Source organism: Thunnus albacares, chromosome 23, assembly GCF_914725855.1.
Source record: "Thunnus albacares chromosome 23, fThuAlb1.1, whole genome shotgun sequence".
Taxonomy (NCBI): Eukaryota; Metazoa; Chordata; class Actinopteri; order Scombriformes; family Scombridae; genus Thunnus; species Thunnus albacares.
The window spans coordinates 21,332,834-21,354,927 of record NC_058128.1 but is presented as its reverse complement, the minus strand read 5'-3'; the positions used below and the strand labels follow the sequence as shown (position 1 = coordinate 21,354,927).

The 22,094-nt window shown below is 39.3% G+C and overlaps 1 protein-coding gene across 6 annotated transcripts in view; it reads right to left on the bottom strand.

Annotated features, from left to right (window-relative positions):
• osbpl8 (oxysterol binding protein-like 8) overlaps positions 1 to 22,094 on the bottom strand; it is a 99,769-nt gene that overhangs the window by 25,737 nt on the left and 51,938 nt on the right. For 4 of the 6 annotated variants that reach the window (XM_044342869.1, XM_044342868.1, XM_044342870.1 and 1 more), the window contains 2 exons: positions 20,003 to 20,039; positions 16,775 to 16,945 (listed from right to left, as the gene is read on the bottom strand). In XM_044342869.1, the coding sequence (XP_044198804.1) occupies positions 16,775 to 16,945; positions 20,003 to 20,039 (208 nt within the window). The remainder of the gene's footprint in view (positions 1 to 16,774; positions 16,946 to 20,002; positions 20,040 to 22,094) is intronic. The other 2 variants (XM_044342871.1, XM_044342874.1) reach the window with 1 other exon arrangement.

Here is a 22,094-nt window from a genome sequence, read left to right as displayed (position 1 = left end):
GTCAATAAAATTCTTATAACTTTGTAATGTCACAAAATAAACAGACTGATCTATTGTGAGGCAGTTGCTGTGAGGAGCTAGCAAGGCTGGCCAGTGTATATTGTCATTGGAGGCTGATATAGGTTTGCTTCAGCTAGAAACGCTGCTTGTGTTATTGATTAATAATTTACTGCTCTATTCCTGTGGAGGTGCTGCTGGTACTTTGGGTCCTTACACAACACACATCAAACCAGTCCAGTTTATTTCATGCTTATACTGGTGCTAAACCAGATTGATTAAAAGAAAGAAACAGTGCAGGTGGGTAGAATGCTACACCTCTACTCTTCTTTAAAAACACGCCAAAAATCAATGTACAGAACCTTAAATGAAGCTGGGTTTTATAGGAAATCTAAAGGCTGCCATGGCAACAGGTGACTTAAGAAGAACAAATGGTGGGAAAAGCTGTCAGCCCTGTTACTCTTCAGAATACATCAATTTTAGAGAGCAAATTGCCTGTGTGTCTACTAGTGTGGGAAACTTGCCATAGCAACAGCGTCTCTACTATTTTGGTTCTAGATTTATGAAAAATGAAAGATGGCAGACCCACTGAAGGGAGAAGGAGTACAGTAATATCTGTACAAAACTGTTAGTTTTAGTGAGAGTACAATCAGTTGTCAGGATGACATTTATCCAAGGATATATTAGATTTAGTTAACTTACAAACTAAAATGTAACAACTACAAGCTATATACATTCTTGGATATGTGTCTACTGAGTAGGACATATCGTATAAGCACAATTCATCCTTGTTGTTGCTCAGAATGAATGTTGGGTAAGTTGCTCCAAACCATCAAATGAAAATCCTGTCATATTTACCTATGCGCTGCTACATATTTTGATGTAAAATGGTGGAAAGGAATCATTTTCGCATACAAAATATCTGACTGCAACATCTGAAGGGAGCTTGGATAGTTGGGATTCAAGTCAGCATGGCAACATGGGATCACAGGGAGTGGAGAGGTATCCTTTTGGCATTTACAGAAAAGAAACAGCTTGCTGTAATGCTACAAGGTCGAATTTGCCAGACTACATTTTGGACAGTAAACTTGTCACATTTTAGGGATAGTGTAGCAATTAGGTGAAAGAATGAAGTAGTTTTCCTTCTTGTGTCATGCATAAAACTATGTCCAGCCCGCATGGATGTACAAGACACCACAAATTCATAAAAGCCAGATCCAGAATGCTGCATATTTTTCCAAACTTTTGAGACAAAGAAAATTTAAAACACATCAAAATCAGTATTGTACTTTAATTAAGTTTGGGGACTTGTGAGAAACAGGTTACAAAGAGAACAGACACTTTAATACCCCTTTAGATCTCTTTTCCAATTCACAGCACTTCTCTTCTTTATTACTGTAGAGCACCATTTCCTCTTGGGAATCAAAAACCCATCTTGTCTAAGACAATCTTTATGGTCCAAGACTCCACTGAATGTTCCAACATGCAGTACGCCAAGTCATGCTGACCTCAGGATGAGCCACGATTTCATCTAATCATTGACCACAAGGATACAGCTTTTTCCACTCTCTTATAGCTGCATAAAGGACCTAATTGCAACCTCCAAATCCATTTCCCTTGCAGTTAGTCCCTAGCTACGGAATAAACAACAGTAAACAACACAGCTAAAAGAGACCAGTCTACATAAAAGGGTACATCCACTAGCTTAATGGGAGATAATGGGCAGCAATTTCACAAATGACATTTTATTAATTTTTTTTATTAATCTGGGATCAAGCTTCTTTGTGTTCAAGGGTTCCTGTCCTCATTTCTGGCCTTCAAAGCTGTTTATTATGCTGCCTGTCAGAGCATTGCACATAACAACAAGGGAGAATATTTTTGACCAGTTACACATGTCAGTCTATAGGTTAATTTGCATACACACTCCTTTAATGGCTGGACAACTACATGTTCACAACATCAGATATTCTTTTTGAATGGATAAAGTACCAGTGTAAAACTGACTTCTACACAGAGTGTTACATTATGGATTGTTTGTAGCATTAATGTTGCTAGGCTAGCAAGGGTCTTAAAGTCTGTTCATGGTGAGTGTGTTACAGGCAGTCAGCCCTAAAAATGTTTCAATAGTCCAGTTTAACCTGCTGGAGTTTCTGAAGGCTCTTGTAATGTGTTTTCTGCCACAGAGGAAATAAATTCATGACACGTGAAAATGAGTCCAAAGCGTCTTCTGACGTCTCTACTGCAGAAACAGAATATGTCAAGCTGCCAAGTACCACTGTCAAGACAAGACAAGATGATAAGGAGCTCAAAAAGACAAACAGGCAGTCGTATAAATGCTAACTGCTGGAGAAAATCATTTTTGACTGCTTCCAAGAGCCTGGCAGGAGAGTGTGTGAGTATGTAACTATACTATGATGTAAGTTGCATTCAAAAAGTAACATTTTTCCAAAAACATCTGTTGGAGAAGGGGGGGGGGGTTATGCCATCATGAGCTGCTGTGATTAAATACACTAAAAAACACTATGAGGAGAAAAAGTATGAGCTTAAAGTCAAGCTTGCCGATTGCTGGACGACTCTCATGAACGAAAGCTACATCACAACTAAAAATGAACCTGTTAGTTACCGCTTAATGGGTAGCAAGCAAAATGAACTGAAACTGACATCCCCAATAACAAATGATATGAAGTGGCCCAATCCCCATTAAAAGGGTTGTACTTTTATTCTGTCTGCACACAGTCAGCCCGATGAGACTAAAGACCATCATCTCTTGGAAAAAGGGTGATATTTCAAACAGGATGTGTCTGGATGAGAGCGGGGGCATTAGGCTGGTTGTATTACGGTGGCCTCTGTTTTGTGTTGGTGTTCTATTTATAGTCCATTGGGCTCGAGTTCATGTGCACTGTCAGTTACTGGCCTCTTCCTTGGTCCGTAGTAAAGACTGCAGGCAATGACCTATTGTCTTGTCTTTTGATATTTTAGATGGAAGTTTAGGAGGGTCAAACTGCTATGTATTCCACGAAAAGGGTACCAGAAAAAATGAGCTGTCACATTTATTGAACTTTTGACCATCAAAGCACTTTAAGTGGAATTTATATTAAATGGCTTTGAAATTAACCCCAATGTAAAGAGTCTGTAGCACCAAGTCTTAAAAAACTGTCAAGTGAGATATAGTCAGTTTATCTTAAAAATGTTTTTTAGGGTGCAACTAACATCGAACATTACAGAGTTCGATTTGCCAATTATTTTACCAATTATTTTCTCCATTCTTTAACCATTAGGTATATAAAACGTCAGAAAATAGAGAAAAACGCCCATCACAATTACCTGGTGCTAATGGTGATATCTTCAAATGAGCTGGTTTCACGTTCTCAAATGTGATGATTTAATACTTTTCTTTATCTAACATAATGGTAAAACCGAGTATCTGAGTTTTGTACTGTTAACTGGACAAAACAAGATGCTTGAAGACGTCACCTTGGACTATGGGGATGTATAGCAAATATTTTTCACTATTTTTTCACTATTTGACAAAATAATTGGTAGTTACAGTCCAACTTCAAATAGCTTTTTTTTGTCTTACATATAGTTAAAACCCAAATATTATTTATTATAGTATTTATTATAAAGGTATGACAAAGTAAAGCAGCGTATTACCATAGTTGAGAAGTTGGAACCATCAAATATTATTTTTGTTTGATTGCTCGCTTGATCGCTGATGAAATTGTCAGTTAATTCTATTTTAGCCCTAAAGGGTTTTGTAGAAAAATATAAGTATATTTTTATTTTGGTACTGACACTAAGGCATCATGCTGCAGCTGTAAGCACATTTTTAAAAAGATAACCAGCACAAGTCACAACAGTAAATAAAATGTTTAGAGACTGTCAGTGGACTGGCGAACATAACTAAAAAGAAGAGCCTTTGACAGCACCACACACATTGCCAGCATACAAATAAAAAGGACTCAAGCATCGGTGAGCAATTTTCCATGAGACACAGTCTCAAAGACTACAAATCCTGAATATGTTAAAGCTACACAAGAGTAGGCACAATCATGTCAGCAGACTCCACTGTGGAGCCTATGTGGGTGTAAAAAGCAGAGATAGACATAGAAAGAGAAGGTAAAAAAATAAATAAATAAAAAAATCCCAAAAACAAAGTGAGTAAGTGTAACCCGTCTGCATCAGCTGTCTCCTGCAGTGTCTCTTAAAGCCGGTGCCTGTTAGCAGAGAGTCTAAAATAATGATGAATGGAGCTAAGGCTGGGAGCTGAGAGAGAAAAACACCATGACTCAGACAACGTCTCGCAGCTCGAATTATTTGTACTGCTGGAAGACGTGCTGGTTTAAAGGGGAAAGAAATGGGCAGGGCTTGTGGCCAAAAGGTCACCAGCCCAAATCCCTGGACACGGAAAGGTCTGAGCAAAGAAAGACGATGACAAACGTACTCCCCCAACCTCAACAACTGCTGCTGAAATGTCCTTGAGCAAGGCACCGAACTAACAGAGCTACTCAGTGGAAAAAGAGCAAAGAACTGGGGTTGTACTGAGTGTGAGCATTTGTGCACGGTCAGCCATTCCTGGATTAATAAAAGTTAAAAACCAGTCATCAGTCAGCAAAGGTGGAACAGAGAACATCTATTCTTTCAAAGCTTCAGTGGCTGCCAGCTGTCTGCCTCCAGGTCTGTGTCCTTTTGGGCAGGACAAACAAAGGGGAAGAACACAGGGGCAGTGATTTTACGAATGAACACTAAACTGATTTAATCCTAAATGTTCTGTGGGATTAGGTGTACTTCTAGAGGATTATCACTGCACTCTCATAGAGGTATCACTCGAACCTGAGTAAAATAAGCCAGTTGAGCTAAGGCCTGAGCTCTGCTTCATTCATCAAACAGGTTGCACCAGCCTGTTTAAACTACAACAGTCCATCAATGGTTATCTGTTTTGTTCTGCAATTGTGGGGAGAGAGGACAGAGAGTTCTTGAGTTAAGAAGCTACAACCATCTCACAGCTATGACCAAGTAAAATTCTTAAAAGAAAAAAAGGCAGATATTGTGTGTTTGCTGTCTGATTCAAAGCATTTCAAACTCAACCAATATTAGGATGAATGGAGCCGCTGCTGGGTGCTGACTAAGAAAAATATTCAGTTGCTTGACCAGAACTGAAATTGAAATTCATGTTTGCTAAGAAATCAGTTTATATAAGGGTGTTTTCAAACCTCTGTTGTTTAGTCCGGTTTTCTCTGCTTGGTACGATTCATTTGGGCAGATCTTAACACAGTAATTGTACTCTGGTTCAGACCAAAACAACCGCACATAGACCCTTCAGATGAAGTGTTCTTGTTCCTGTCCCAAATGAATTATGGAATGGTTCCAACCTTGATCTCAGCCAACTACAAGATGCATTCTGCAAGTCTGAACTAAACAGCTCCTGTAGCCAGGTGCACTTTGCATTCTGAAATACAGATGAGCATATCAACAGTTGCTGGCAGCTAGCTGGAAAATGAATCAAAGTCCAACCTGAACTAGCAACAAAATACATTAGATTCTTGATATTTGGGCAGATAGGAGCCTCTTCAGGACCTTCTTCTTGTATTTACGTTCTTGCTCCTGCCCCAGACACTCATCTGATCAATGAGAGGAGTGAATGTTCTCAAATGGATTTTAAAGAGGCATTTTGGTTCACTCTGTGTGAAAAGAAATGAACCAAGGGGAAAATTCAACAAGTTCACCAACTGATCCACTGATTCAGTCCAGAGAAAATCAACTATTGGCTTGAAAATGCCCAAATAATAGCTAGGCACCCTCTTTTCAGTAATGTGTATCAAACACAGCACTGAGTGTGCGGGAGCTGCTGATGATTCAGCAGGTGTTGATATAACGTGAACAAAAAGTAAAGTCTAGTAAGAATCACTGATAACATTAACAAGCTAGGCTAACAAGTTTCCACTTTCTAAGTGGAATACAAACTGAACATGTCCTCTTTGTGTTGAATGTTGTAAAACATTTTATAGATAATGCTATGTGGGCTTGTTGAAAAAGACGGAAGAATGTCTTGCATCAGCGTTCACAGGATATGATTTGACATTCTTCAGTCAGTAGCACCATCATAGAAGTTGACAGCGCTTATCCATGCAACAGCAGTTCTCATATGTCAGTCAACTGCTGTCATGGGAGAAGCCCACCCAGAGGATTAAACACTTAGATGCTGTTTCCATGATCAAAATCTTAACAGAGCTCTAAAAAATCCTACAAATACATATTAATCTGCAGTTACTACATTTGTGTATATAATGAATTATTACACTGTAATTCTAAATTTAAAATACATACAGTAAGAAAAAGTAGCCTCTCTACTGAGGTACTGCATTCAATTGTGCAGATTTTTAGGTTCCCGTGCCAACATGAACAATCGTTTTTTGTTGCAGAAACTTAAGAGCAGTGAAGTAAGACAGTCATACTGGCAAACTCCATTCTCTGAAAACCAAGATTGAGCAGACCCACATCAGTCCAAACCAGCAGACACTGATCACATAACTGTCAATGTTCAGTTTGAAGGAGTGATATAACGGAAGGCACTGACAGTCAACAGGTCATCTGAAACGAAACTTGGCCACAGTAGAGATTTATTTGTGATCCACTTCACGTCAGTCTGAACACTTGAAATGAGTAACAGAAGTAATTTTTCTCACTACTACTACTACTACTACAGCAGAGACACTAGTCAATCACAGGTAAAACTACAGGATCTACTAATAATCCAGCAACAATTTCAGCTCCAACAAAGAGTCTCCACATCATCATACACCCACCTGGCAGCGAGATGGGTGACAGCTCATTATAGCCCCCGAAGGAGGCATTACGGATGAGTTTGCGTCCGTCCGGGTGTGGAGGTCGAAGCGACGCTGTCCCGCCGCACGTGGAGAAACGGCGGCGACTCAGCAGGCCCTCCTCTTTCATCATGGGGCCGGTGGGTTGGAAGGAGGGGGTCGGGGAGTGGTAAAGAAACTCAAGGGTGGAGGGTCGAAGGGGGGGGGTCAGGAAACAGTTCGATCCGTCCCACGCAGCTAGTGAGCCAAGCGAATACACCAACACACACACAGAGCAGAGTAGCTCAAACACCAGGCATTAAACCAGTGCAGTATGCTGCTTTCCTCTACGCTTCCACCAGTCGACTGCTCCCTTTCTCCCTCACACACCCTCTCTCTCTCTCTCTCTCTCTGTGAGTGTGTATGAAAGCAGCAGCCTGTAAGTACTTAATAACGAATAAGCCGAGCCCCTCCTACCTCCCTCTCCTCCGGATGGGTAGGAGAGCTGCATCTTAGCTTGAAAATAGCTCTAATGTTCCACATCTCATCTTTCTCTTCTCTGCTCAACCAATCTCTCGCTGCATTTTTAATTCATCATTTTACATTAAAAAAGGGACACTTCACCGCTTTTCAACCTAATTTCAATAGGTTAGTCATAGAGGTGGCAGCTCTATGACGTCCACAGTACTTGATAACACTTTGTAAATATTGCTCCAGCTGAATTTAGTTGCACGTATGACATCAGTGCTTTATGGAAAAACCACAGGGAGAATTTAGCTATGATAAGTGTCATCTTCTCTCTGATGGTTGCACACCACAGCTCAATCTGCCGTGAGAGCTCAAAACTACATTTTGGACAAAAACAAATTCCAAATTTTCACATAGAGAGATCACAGAGGATGTCCTCCACATATTTTAGCATGTTTCAGAGTCAAAACAGATTTGTATAAGCTACAGATTGCAGATAACAAACTGCAACAAGCAGATGCAGAGGCTCAAGCTGCTGTCGATAAAGCTGCTTTCAAAGTTTGTGATCGTTAAGTGGACGGCCAAACCGGCAGCACTGGTGCTGCTAAGCAAGCATAACAGTGAAGCCAATGGGAGTGAAGTTGCCTAGTCACCATGCTGAACAATTTTCTACTAATTTTTCTACTTTGCTGGATGCTGCATGGTTTGAAAAATAAAAATTTACAAAAGGAACTGCTTTAGTTTTAGTAACTTTAACACTTGCGGAATCCCATAGTCACGATTTAATAGCATTGAATCTGAATCCAGTATTAAATTTACTTTCCAAATTCAAATCCTTATGAATCCCTTATTTAATCTATTGAAGTTTCCCTTTCAACAAGTAACAAACCCTAAGATACAAAATACTGTAGAATAATATTTAAGAGCTAAAAGATTTGCATTCAAATACTCAATAGAGCTAAAACACTTAGTTGATTCACAAGAGAAAATTAACATTGGCACCCTTTAGCAACATTTTTGATAAACGATCAATCGTTTAAGTTGTTTATTCGGGGAAAAATGCCAAATATTTGCTGAGTCCAGCTTGTCAAATGTGAGGATTTACTGCTTTTCTATCATTTTAAATCTTTGAGTTATGGACTGTTGGATGGACAAAAGAAGGGCTCTAAGAACTTTTTTTTTTTTTTTTTTTTTTTTACTTCTACTGGACTGAAGGATAATTAATTAACTGAAAACGTACCTTATTTGATAATGAAAACTACTTAAATTAAATATTTGCCATTGAGCCACAGTAAATGAATACATGAATATTTTGTACCATGAGGCCAATGAGAGATTATTTTTACACTGTTTTTGGAACCAGATATAAACTGGAACCAGCTAACAGGTACTCTATGTGTTCAGCATTATAATTTCTGATAACGTGACAGCTAATGCACAGCAGGTACACACAGATAGTGTCCCACTGTTGTTTCTTTATAGAGGCACAGGCAACACACCTGTGTTTGCAAATTTATCAGACAAGCAGCAGCAATGCTTGCTTTCTGGATAAGAAGTTAAGCATACAGTCAGACAAACAAGTCAGTGTTTACCACCGTCTGACTCACATGCAATACATTCAAGTACTGCACGTGTAGGCTCTTTGTACAGAGGAACAGATTGCTTTGTCATAATGAATGACTCTTAAGAGGTTGTAGTGTTATTGGCCTACATAAACTACCAGTAGTTATTGTAATGAATATCCACAATAATAGCAGTGAAATGTCCCTTTAAGACAACTTAATGTACATCTTCTCCCTGTTTTAACCACTCTTGTCCCTTGTCTTCAATACATTTGTAACTGTGACTGCTATGTAGACCTCATTCATCAGTGTACACACACATACACACTAGAGCACATACAATCACCAAAGACGAGCTCTACTGAGGACAGAAGGAAGATCTTTATCACACCAGTGTTTAGATGATCCTACAATATTCCGGAAAATATAAACAAAATATAACAACTGCACAATGCAGTGTTTTTTTCTTCTGACAATATTTGTTTAAATGAACAAAATCATGAAATATGAATTAGCAGTTGCATCCTTCATGTATCAATTTTTTTTGTTTAAAAAAGCAATAAATCCATGTTCATATAAGCATATTTCCTATTTACTGCATTCAGCTTTTACAGCTGGAGCTTAAGAATTATGATTTACATAAAATATCAGATGAATAAGGCATTGAAACGTGTGCTTCTCCTGAATACAGTTAAAACCAAATGCTGTTGGCAGACATTTGTGACACGGTTTCCTATAAACATTATATGAACAGTGAAAATGCAGCTAGATTTTATGATCAAATGTGGCTCAGATCAGGCAAAAAGCTGATTGCTGTTTAAATTCATTAGAGAAAATGAGTTTCTTCACGCTGTTAAATATCTATGCTATGCTGTTTTTGGTTTGTCCAGATTTATCCAAATAAAAACTTGTTTAGCTTCTGTGCTGAGGGCTGTGAAAGATAATAAATAAAAGTCATCAGGGGGGGTTCACACCAAGTGCCAAGATAGCGAGCCTTGAAAAAGGATTGTGCAAGGGCACCCATGGTTACTGTATCTGTGCAGGGATGAATAGGCTTGGCATTGGGTTTTATCTTTAAAACCCAATCTGTGAGGCACATTGTCTGCTGCTGATCCTTCCACGGTCCACTGGCATCTTCATCTGTCTTCCTGCTGACCTGCCCTTTTTACTCTTTCAATTCAGCCCCTCCAAATATTCCGCTAACTGATGAATCTACAACAGATAAATCTGCAATCCAATGTGCTTTAATTAACACAGGTAATTAGGATGTTCTGTCTGTATCATTCAGATCCCAGACCTAATTAACCTGCTTGCAGAGGAAAAGTCGATTTCTGCTAGTCCAATGGCATTTGAGAGGTGCTTGAGAAACATTTGCTAAGTATAGTCACCATCTGGGTCATTTTTCAAGTTATTTCTAGTAAATTTAGGACTAACTCCCATTAATAAAGTACTGACTGTGAGAAATATGCACTTAAAAGATTTTCAGATGTGACCAGATGCAAATAAAACATTTTAATCACTCACAAACAGCCAAGAGATTTATCTCTCCTTCTCTAAAAGCATTCCTGTCACAGAGACGTGCAGCACCATCAGTTACGCCTACAGATGCCAGCATTGTTGGAGTATCAGGCTGGATGATGTTACTCGTGCACTGTGTCTGCCTCCTCCAATACTCTGTGTCTCATGTTTATCAGGTGGGTTGGTGTCAGGTATAGAGTGTGCTGCTAATCCAAACAGGCCAGTACAGGGGTGAGTCAAGCCAGTGAGAATCTATTGCTGCCCTGTGGAGCAGTAACCCAACACAGATATTGATTCTCACTGGAGGGGCCAGAGTTATTGCTAGATTTGTGTTCCTAGAGGTAGACTACATCTACCCATCTTTACTTTATACTTACTCAGTATCCAATCTCAGAAACTGTACTGTATGTATTGTTTTCTTTGTTTGTTCACTCTGAAATTTGGATTCTCTACAGAAAAAACAGCTGCAGTATGTGATCTTTGAAAAAACAACAAAGTTCTGTGAGATGATACTCTGGTTATTCTTGTGTGCTTTAAAGGGTAAGTCTGGTGAAATTACTTTTTTCTTATTGTCAACTAATTCCATATATTGACCAACAATGAATTGATTTAATTAACAAGAATTGTCTGTGTAGCTAATGCCTGATTTAGCTTATTCCTCTGTGCTATAGAGCTCTGTTGTTGTCCTTAAATTATTAAAAACATGTCAATGAGCGACACGGTTACACTGACACGTTCCTTCATTCCTTCATAAATATGGGCACTTAAGTTTATTTTGCCTCAACATAGCCAACATAGACCATGCTGGTGCCATAACACTCAGTGGTGCACCAACTCTGTGGCTGAAAATTGTCCCCCAACATTCACAATTTCCTGTGTGACTGGTATGTAAAGATTGACATTAGGCTGAGTGCCTGGGTGCTGGGTGTAAGTCAGGAACTTTTGTAGGATGTATTATCTCATAGTTGGTCTTGATCTTTGGTATCAAAAAGATACTTTTTCATCTTGACAGCACTGATGGGAACATAAAAGTCACCACTTGAGAATTATAATCTTGCTTCATAGTTATCATGAGATTTATAATGAATAAAATATTGTTTTAAGAACACTGAAGTTCAAAGAAACTTCCTTGAGGGTCACATGTCAGGCAAAAAAATCTCAAACTGACACACAAGCCCACGAGCTAAAATTCATCTGATACCATGCGGTGCGAGTAATATATACACTGCAGACTGTAGGTCACATGCAGACAAACATCTCTAGTCTTACATAAAGGCTACAAGGAGACCCTGTAAGCCTGGGATTAGCTTTCTAACAAAGAGGCTTTTTGAACGCTGTCCTACAGGCATCTTCTGCTGTATTCCTCTCTTTCTCTGACTGGAAGAACAGTCAGGCACTTTGAAGAAGCGCTTCTGTCCGCATGACACTTTGGCCAGTAAAAGCCATTTTACATTGGTGTGATATTCTTTCTATCCTCATAAAAGCCCCCTCACACACACACAAAACGCACACTGAGGAAAGCAGCAATGAAGAAAGTCACCAAGTCAGATATCGTCAAAGGGTTGATTTCATGTGAGTAGATACAACTAAGACAAATGAGATGTCAAGCTGTTGCTCTAGCCGAAACGCTAAGCGCTACCTTGTCATTGGTATTACTTCATACTGTACCTTGATTTACTTCAGGCTAAAACTTAAGGAAAAGTGCCCCAAGGTCAAGTGCTATCAGCGGTCTAATCTTCTGAATCATGCTCACACCACTCCTGCTTTAGATCTTGACTGCGTCAGTCCAGACAAGCCTTCGGCCATCCGAGCAGACTCCATGGCCCTGAGGCCAGGATATTCTCCATCATGTCGTCCCGTCTGAGGTTACTTCCACAGGCCCTTGGTCATCTATAGTACATATCTACACTGTCAAGCCTTGTCCCTCTTAGCAATCAGGCCTCCCAGGGCTCAGTCACTCATTGGATGGGAGCATAAGCGGAAGAAGGAACACTGGATTGCAAGTGGCTGAAGGTGCAGATAAGACCGGCCCCCTCCCATGTTGTTAACCCCGTCTGACAGGGCATAATCCCTGAAGCTGAGCTTAAATCCATGCTGACCCTACCTGCTCTCCCGCTCTTACACTCCTTGCTTGCTTGCTTGCCATCTCTCTCTTCAATTCAACTCACTTCCCTTCCGTATGTTTTCTTCATTTCCACATCTGCCCTCCATTTCTTTATTTCTACTGTCTGTCTCAGCTCTCTCTCATCTTATCCTCATAACACCATGACCTCGCCATGTTTCATTCTCGTTCTCCGTCTCTGTCTGACTCTCTAGCACAGGTAGACTCTCTGTTTACCTGGAGAGAGGACAGCAAGTCAGTGAAAGGCGGTTAAAGCGAGAGCAGCTTCAAAGACAACTTAAGAAGCCTTGTCAAACAACCTCCTGGGTTTATTTTTGTTCTCAGTGAGTCATAAAGAAAATAAGTCTCGCTTGGAGACCATAGACACCCTGGTTTGTCTGTGCGTATGTGATGATACAACAAAACTCTGATTCAACTAAATAATCCATAAACACCGATTACATTATGAATGGAGTCTGAATCATGAATTAATAATACACAACATTTTACTATAAATAAACAATTTTGCCACTACTGCAACTTCAACAAAAAATCTCAAAAAGCAAAACAAAAAGCAACACCTCAAGAATGATTATTTTACGAGCAGCTGCAAGCCGGAAAACCAAAACAATGAGCTGGGGCTAAAGGGCTAAATCTCTCTGAAGGGCTGAGGGGGAACTGCAGTCCATAGTAAATATAGATAGCAGCCTTCCATTTGTTTACATTGGGAATACGTACATGGAAAACCCCCATATAAGTGTGTAAGTAACAAAAATAAACTGCTATGCTCAGGTAATAGCTAACTGTGATTTAAGAACAGTGGGGAGAACACAGTCTTCACTATTTGTTTTATGCAGTCCATTTATCTTTACAGTAACATTTATAGACTGATACTAATGATGCTTTTGAATGAGTAGAGGGGAAGTTTGATCATTGACCAGCACCCATGTAAAAAAGAGTTATAGATCAATGGCATCTTGAGAATGATTGTTTCATTCGCACAGACAAGCAAAGTGATAAGTCAGAGGTGAGGCCCTTCACTCCTTGGGTTCAATCAAACATAATTATGTTTCGACAGAACTTGTGAGAGTCATCCCCTAGAAATCATGTCTACTGAGCAACATCAAGTTACTAAAATGAGTTGTGAAAAAAAAGATAGCTAACCATCTTCACACCTAAGCTGTGAATTTTCACACCACTCCAGTCATCACCATGTGACTGTGTACATCTCAGAGCGATGCAGCAGAACCCCACATTAAACATTTCACTCATTTATGACTCTAACATTCAGAGAAAGGGACAATAATCACAGGTTTTTTTTTAAAACATTGGTCAAGAAAAACAAATCAAAGCATACACAGGCATCACTTTGACGCAAGACCAAGGGCTAGCTGAAGTAAATTGTGTTGCCATGGATACCCATTTTGGGCTCTGGGGAGTCGTGGATCACACAATGCGTTAATGCTCTCTTATTGACCCTTGTTTCACAGATGCAGTTATGCTAAAAGAGTGAGGTTGCTGGACAGATGACAGACATTTATACTTGTATTATCATGTTGTATAGAATATTCCGCAGGATGGATGCAGAAAAACTGCTCAAAGGGGGTCTTTAGCTATGATGTACAATGCCTCAAGATGGGTTTTATTTTTGATAAACAGACATAACTACACATTCAGGCAGCAGTCTGGTCCACTTATTTGTCCTGAGACCTGAGGCAGTGAAGCCGATCAAGCTTTTATTGAAGCTATCACAAGTGATTGTAGATGAAGTGAGTTTGCATGAGTGCACACACACACACACACACACGTATCACATTTACAAAACGTGTGCAAAAACTTGAATGAACCTTATCAGGATCAGTTTATTATGTGTTATGCTATACAGTATATCGTGTGTAAGCCAATGATGGTGGATAGTTCTCTATGATGCTTACACCCTCTTGTGGCAGAAGCAGGCTTACACCCCTATAAAACAAATATAAAAACACACTGAACTGAACTGTTGAACATGTATTAACACAAATAGATTCAACTTTTCTTGGGGCAATAAAGCATGGATTACCAGATCTACCAGAAACATAAGCTGCAATCACATCTAAAATCTTACATTGAAGCATTTGAATCATCCAAAGATAACTAGTTAATGTATTTAATATCCAGTCAAGGCTGCAACATTCTCACAATTAATCAAAGAACAGAAGACGTGCCCTCGGTGTTCCTTCCCAGCTTTAAATCAATCCTTAACCTGTCTTGTGGATTGGACAGACTATGCAAGTAATGTAAAGAATCATTATGAGATGTTCAATATCTCAAGTAGTATAATAGCAGCCAGCAGTGAGAAATGTTCTGTTCATTATTTATTTTCAATATGGACATGCTGTACTTTGTAGGTAACTAATAAACCACAATTCAGATGTTTTCTAATCTCAAATTTAATCTACCTGATCAAAAAGTAAAATTAAACAAAATCTATTTTTTATTTAAACTCCCCACTCTCACCATGCTGTGATAAAACAAGACCTAACTGCGTGAATTGTTGAAAAAGACAGATGCTGAGGAGATGCACATCAAAATCTTTCTCTGACAAGCAGTTCACTAACAACACCAGAGAATCCACAAGAGGGCACTGCAATACAAGAGCAGGGTGCAGCAGTGTGAGGGGTGATGTAAGACCCTGATCAAATCTACCCTTGAGCTTAGTTCTCCACAGATACACATCCTCTGTTTGATGGGCTGGAGACCTCCAGCATTATGACTATTAGTAATCCATAATAAGAGTCAATAATACAAAATAGGATTTCCAACCCTACAGCCGGACTCTGACGGTCTTTAGCAGTGACAGGGTAAAGGGCTTTTATAGAGCACCATCAGTGGAATGATGCCCCTGTTAATATTTACATATAAAAGTGAAAAGAATCTGTGGTATCTGGTATTTATGATGTATCACAAAGTACACCTGCTGGTTTACAAGCTACTTTGATTTTTTTATTTTCCTTCTCTAATAACTGGAATACATCATTTTTACCTGATTTTTATTTTTTGTCCCTTTAAAAATAAATGACAGAAACAGCACAATAAGGGAAAATATAAATGTGATCATCCTACAGGATCCTGGCTGTAACAATGTATCAGGAAGTAAAGACAGGCAGGATGACAAGCACTCAAGAGTGTATGAGTCACTGTTTCTCCACCAGAAGTGTCTGGGAAAGGTAAAGACTACAGCGTAACACCGACAGTCCCATGTCACCGGCTGTCTCCGAGAGTTATCGTAAACCTTCTAATGCATAAACAAAAAGGCATGTAGCTGGTGCTATCATCCTGTACATTAAGTGAGGAGGGGGCTTGCTCATTCCCAGTCAGATATAAAACTGCTGCATGGATCCAGTCTGTGACCTTTCTGTTATGAGACAGCTGTTCTGATCGTTCAGCAACCAATTAATATTCATGTGTTTCCCCCAGTACAACGTCTGCACAAGAACTGGAATCCTGCCTTCAACCTCATCACATAGAACTACAATTACTAGAGAATGTGAAGTGTGGAGGGTTCATAAAAATCTGAAATCATCAGAATTCATTGACAAATTGAACCTAATATCAATCTGCCATGTATGCAATTTCTATATCTCTGAAACTGCTGGTTGACTTTTAATGTGAAACATTGGCAGGAAGTGTTTAGTTTCACTGAGAGAAAGAACAGCAAAGTAGAGATTATAATTATAATTATATTAATTATAATAAGTAGTACTAAGTATGGTATAACTAAGTTTTATTTCTGATGTAAAAGATGCTGTGGAAATGTACATTATGCTGTATTTTACTGTGACAACGAGAAAACATGGAGTGAGTTTGCATAATCTGCAAACTACAGCTAATTAAAAGGGCAAATGGAAGCATTCGTCATTATGAAATATGATTAATTGTACTTATAAAACATTAAAATGAGAAATGCAGGCCTGTCTCCAGTAATGGCCTGTCTGAAATAAAGACCTGGTTCTCACTGCAATCGAGGTAAATAAAATCCCCAGCCGCTATTTGTGAATTTGTATGTTTTTGCCACAATACATCATTCTCCAATCTAAATATTTAATCTCCAACTTCCACAATTGAGAAATATGGGATATACAAGACTCTGAATGTGGTGAGTGCATGTCATAAAACACTGAGTTTCATGAGTAGTTAATCATATGTGGTTTAAGTCCTGTTTTTTTCATCTGTAAGTAATTCAATGCTATACAAACAAAGCTGAACAATAAGTTTAACTCAGAAATTGTACAGCTTTTGCACTTGCTGTAAACTGTGGTTTGCGAAAGGAGTCTCGATCTTACCGTGGGTGTAGCTGACCCCTGGGCTGAGGGTAGAGGGGGTGGCTACGTGCTCCCTGTTGGGCGTTAGGAGGCCTGCCTCCTTCTCCCTCTCTTTGTCTCGCTCCTTCACCTGGCGCTGGCTCATCCTGCCTGGGGTCAGAAGGACGGTGTCATCCCCGCACACTACAGCAGCTACGAACACAGAGAGACACGGAGAAAAAATTACACGGGAGGTGAGAGATGAAAATGACATGAGAGAGATCAGACATGTTGTCAGAGAGCATCTACAGACAGCCCTCTTGTGGAGCATCTGCTAGGTGCAGCCCTTCTGTTTCATAACACATTTTGATATCTTATATAACATTCGTTTTTATCGACGTGTTGCGATTGGAAAAAGAAGTGCTGATAACCTCAATATGTGCACTTGTTCTCCTTATCACTCCACCTTGTTTACCTGGTGCTTATTGCTTAGCAATGGGAGCTCATTTTGGCTGACTGAGAGCTAAAATAAATGTTTGAATTTTAAACATTTATCTTTGTTCAAAGAGATACTCTTTGATTTTTTTTTAAAGTGCCTGACAGCCCCACATATACAGTAAAAGTCAGTTACATATGACCACAGTGAGCTGAGATGAGATTTTGCTTAAAAGCCACAATAGGGCCTCTATTGATTTTTTTATTGTTTTTTCTCCACACCTATTGACTTTTTTTTTCCTAGGGAACAAACAGTGTACGTTTGGAGTCCCTCTTAGGGAAAAGAATGAACTAATATCATCGATGCATTCCTCAAATGTTGTATGCTGTCCTGAACATTTCTGTCACTATATTGTCCTAGCAGCTTTTCTTCATTAATATAATTGTGTACAATAATGCAGTTGTTTATTGTTGAGGTACTCTTTAAACCAGAGGAAAGACACCTTCTACATAAACTTGTCTACTGTTGTATAGAAAGATTGACCAATTTCGCCCAGATATGAGTACAGATATCTTATCACATTAGTGGTATACTTGACATTACTCAGTATCATTCAAACATAATCATGACATTCAAAAGTGGCATTACAACAGCTGCATAATTGTTATGGTAATAATGACAAACCGCTGGTAAGTCTGCCGATGATAGCTCTGCACTGTAGCAGCTTCAGCTAATGTTAGCTTCACAGGCTGGGAGGACGAGATGTTTCACAACCCCAAATCCTAAAGATGTCTATTCAGAGCTTTTAATGTGTTAAACTAAATGATGATATGATGAGTTTAAACGCTTAAGCAGGAGACACATCTGTCAACCACCTGTCTGTCAGTTACACTTGGAAACTACCAACCTACATGTTTCCTGTCGGAAATTGACGTGGGCAACCACCTTCATCATTTACATAGATGAAGTATCACCACTCTATTAGCCGTAACAAAATATAGCTTACTCCCTATTCAAACTTCAGAAGAGATACAGAGTGGTGTTTCTCCTTCCATAAAACCATTGTTTTGCCACCAGCATGCAGAAAGCATATCAAGCAGACAAAAATGTATTGCTTTTACTGTTGCTTGCTGTAGCTTGTTAAAGGACCAGTATGTAGCATCTAGCAGAATGGACTTGGCAGCAATGGAATATCATATTCATAAGTATGTTTTAATTAGTGTATAATCACTGAAAATAAGAATCGTTGTGTTTTCGTTATCTTAGAATGAGCCCTTTATATCTACATAGGGAGCGGGTCCTCTTCCACGGAGGCCGCCATGTTGCACTGCCATGTTTCTACAGTAGCCCAGAATGGACAAACCAAACACTGGCTCTAGAGAGGGTCCTTTTGCATTTTTTGTGAGTTTCACAGCCACCGTAGTTTCTCCTACACGCTTGGGAGGGGAGGGTGAGTGAAGGGGTATTCAGTTGGTTTCAATCTGCAACCTTACCAATAGATGCTACTAAATCTTACACACTGGTCCTTTAAGACACTATTTATTAGGCAAGTCATGATGTGAATTCCAGCTCCTGCGATGTTAAATTTTCAAATCACGATTTTAATATAAAAACAATTAACTAACAAAATAAGTGAATGCTTTTAAACCCTCTGTTGTTGCAATGCATCCTTAGGGCACAAACAACATATGAATGAAGGTTATGCACACAGGTGCACAAAAACATTGCACAGTGTGTGTGCAGCTAGTGAGTCATTGTGGACATGCGGCTGCATACATGTAAAGTATTTGTGCTCTCGTGTGTGTACGTGTACACCACATATACGTGCTGACACTCTTTCCACACAGACACCACTAATTTATAACAGAGTTTAAAGGCTGTACTTAAGTGAAAAACCAGGTGGCAAAACCACATAATAGAAGCTAAAATGCATTTTTTTTAAAGATACGGTTTATTTTGTTATTTTTGAGCATTTTTGTCTTTAATGGACAGCTGATGGTGGAGACAGGAAATAAGGGGAGAGAGAGGGGCATGACGTGCAACAAGGTTCCACAGCTGGAGTCGAACCAGGGATGTTGCAGTTATGTGGCATGCACTGTAACCATCTGGCTACCATACCTTGCGAGGCAGCTGGATTCGTGAGATCACAAGATCAGACGAGAATCCACTTTATCAAATTTTAAGTTATGCGCTTGTGTCTGATCCGACGGTGGTTCAGACCAATCAGTGTCCTATGAAGATTCCCGTGTGATCTCACGAATCCAGCTGCTTCTCAAGGTAAGACGCTGATAGATGATTCATCCGATCACCTGCCAAGTATTTTTTTGACAGTGCCTGCCCTTTTCCCAAACAGTTTCCAAGGACGACTTGGAAGACAGGATGGTTCTGTCTATCAAACCATCTGGCGCGTCAGGTTATCGGCTACCAGGGGCGCATGCATGCAATGCATTTTTAAGGAGGCAATGATGTTTCAGACAGTGAGCCTAAACAACTCAAAACACCTGCAAGTACAGAGACAGCCCAGAGCAAAGAAACTGTATGCAAATCCAGCTCCATGACAGAGTGCAGCTAATGGTTTATTAATGAGGGTGAACCTCTGCTGGAGAAATCAAGGTGCTGGCAGGGCAATTAAAATAACTTAAGTTTGTGTAGTTAGCAGTCTGAGAACACTTTACATACATTATACCATGGCAAAATGAAAAGTTAACACATAAAAGAACATATGTCATATAATTACATCACTATGTCCCATCTACCCATAAATACCAGCCCTGGCCCTTCCCCTGCCTGTGTTAACTGCCCTTAGCCCTTCCTCTAAAAGGTCACTGGCTTACCGGAGGTGGCATGATGCTCTCTCAACTCTGCATGGTGCTAACAGGGGGAGAAGAATGGAGATGGAAAAAGTACAAGAGGAAGAAAAAAAAAGTAATTGTAAGGGGGAAAACAGAGAGAACATGAAAGAGAGTGAGAGATTGAAAGAGTGTGTCAGAGGTTTTGGAAAAGATTAAAGGAGGGAAGGGGAAGAGGGGGTGTCGACCATGTGTTGTTGACCAGATGTTGGCAGAGGTGGGTTTGCGTGCAGCGGGGGTTGGCCATAGTAGGCAGCATCAGCGACAGCAGGAGAAGCCGCAGCCACACAGGACGACAACCAAAAAAAAAATAATGCAAAAAAAAAAAGAGGAGACAAGAGACAGAAAACAAAAGAAAAAACAGACATTAGTTTAACCAAAATGTTAACAGAGGACACAACAGACCGGGGGTAACGGGAGGGACAGAAGACAGGGGATTGGGTAATAAAAGATGAATGAATAAGCTGACACAACACTAATTACTGTTACATCCATCCATAACAACTAAAGCAACACTTAGGGTGCTTTCCGATCGTCTGGTAGTTCCCTGTGAAGTGGACTGCACAGGGAATTCAGCCGTGTTCAGTAAGATTCCAGACCGCAGGGAGCAAAAAATGCTCACTTCAAAAAGGGAGCTGAGAACTGTGTAGGGAAGAACTGAACAGCGGTCTATCAGTTCGCTGAAAGTTGACAAGCAAGATTACCCATCAGTCATTGCACCTCACTGGAGCGGCGAAGTATGCCAGGGGAAAAGCAGTGAGGAGTTTTACCTTAGAAGTGTCAGGTTGAACATAGTGACAACAACAGGACGCATGAGATCTGGCATTGATTTCATGCACCATTCATAATTATCAAGGACGACATAATATTATCATTACATAATAATAATCTGTAAATAATCAACATATAATAATACATAACAATCTGTAAATACTCTCTCTTTAGGAATAAATCTTCTACATTAATCATATCACATTTATTCACACTTACATATATTTCAATAGAATAGGTTTTGTAATGGTATCAGTTTTTGTTTCAATACAGTATATATTTAATATAGCAGTGTAAAATTTCTACAGTGGCAGCAACAGGTATCGGTGGTGTTTATGTTACCGTGGTAACGCACAGAGGAAGTGAGCAGGGTGTTCCGAATGGAGGAATTTTGTCAAGGGAAGTTCTCTTACCAGACATTCCCTGAACAGGGAGCAGGGAGTAACTGTTTATGTTCACTGTGGAACAGAATGCAGCCATTTCTTTGCTCTAACTGCTAATCTAGTCTCTAATTACTAGATGGAAGCTGCTATTGGAATAATTAGACTTTTCCAGTGAAGCGTTTCGTCTATGAAATGTCAGAGTAGTGGAAAAATACCACTGACAATTTCCCAGAGCCCAGCGTGGCATATTCAAATTGCTTGTTTCACTTGTCTAAAACCCCCCAAAATTCCATTTATTCTCATACGTGCTAAAGAAAAGCATCAAATCGTCACATGTTAAAAATATAACCAGTGAATGTTCAGTAGTTTTACTTGAAAAATGATTAAAATTATTCATTGGTGAGAGCTGTAACAATTAGTTAATAGACAGAAAATGAAACATTAACTATTTATCAGCAACTATTTTCATAATCAACTAATCATTCAAGTCATTGTCCAACTGAAAATGTAGATTTCCTACATTTCTTTGTCTTATGTGATCAGAAAATGAATATCTTTGTATTTTGAACTGCTGTCGGACAAACAAAGCGATTTGAAGATGTCGTCTTGGGTTTAAGGAAATTGTGGTTGTGAAAAAAAAAAAGAAAAATGAGTCAATGATGAAAACAACTTTTTGCCCTATACTCTATCAAAATAGTTTCCATTAATTACCCGTTAATTTTCTGTCAATTCATGAATTAATTTAATAGATCATTTCAGTTTTAGAAAATTCATTAAAATAGAATTTTAAAAAGTTAGAAAATGTAAAAAGAATATTAGATTTGTTTTTAATAAATTCTTTTTTCTTGTGTCTTTAAATGATGAATTAATAATTCAATATCATCAGCAGTATTTTTGGCATTTTTGTTTACAATTGTACTGTA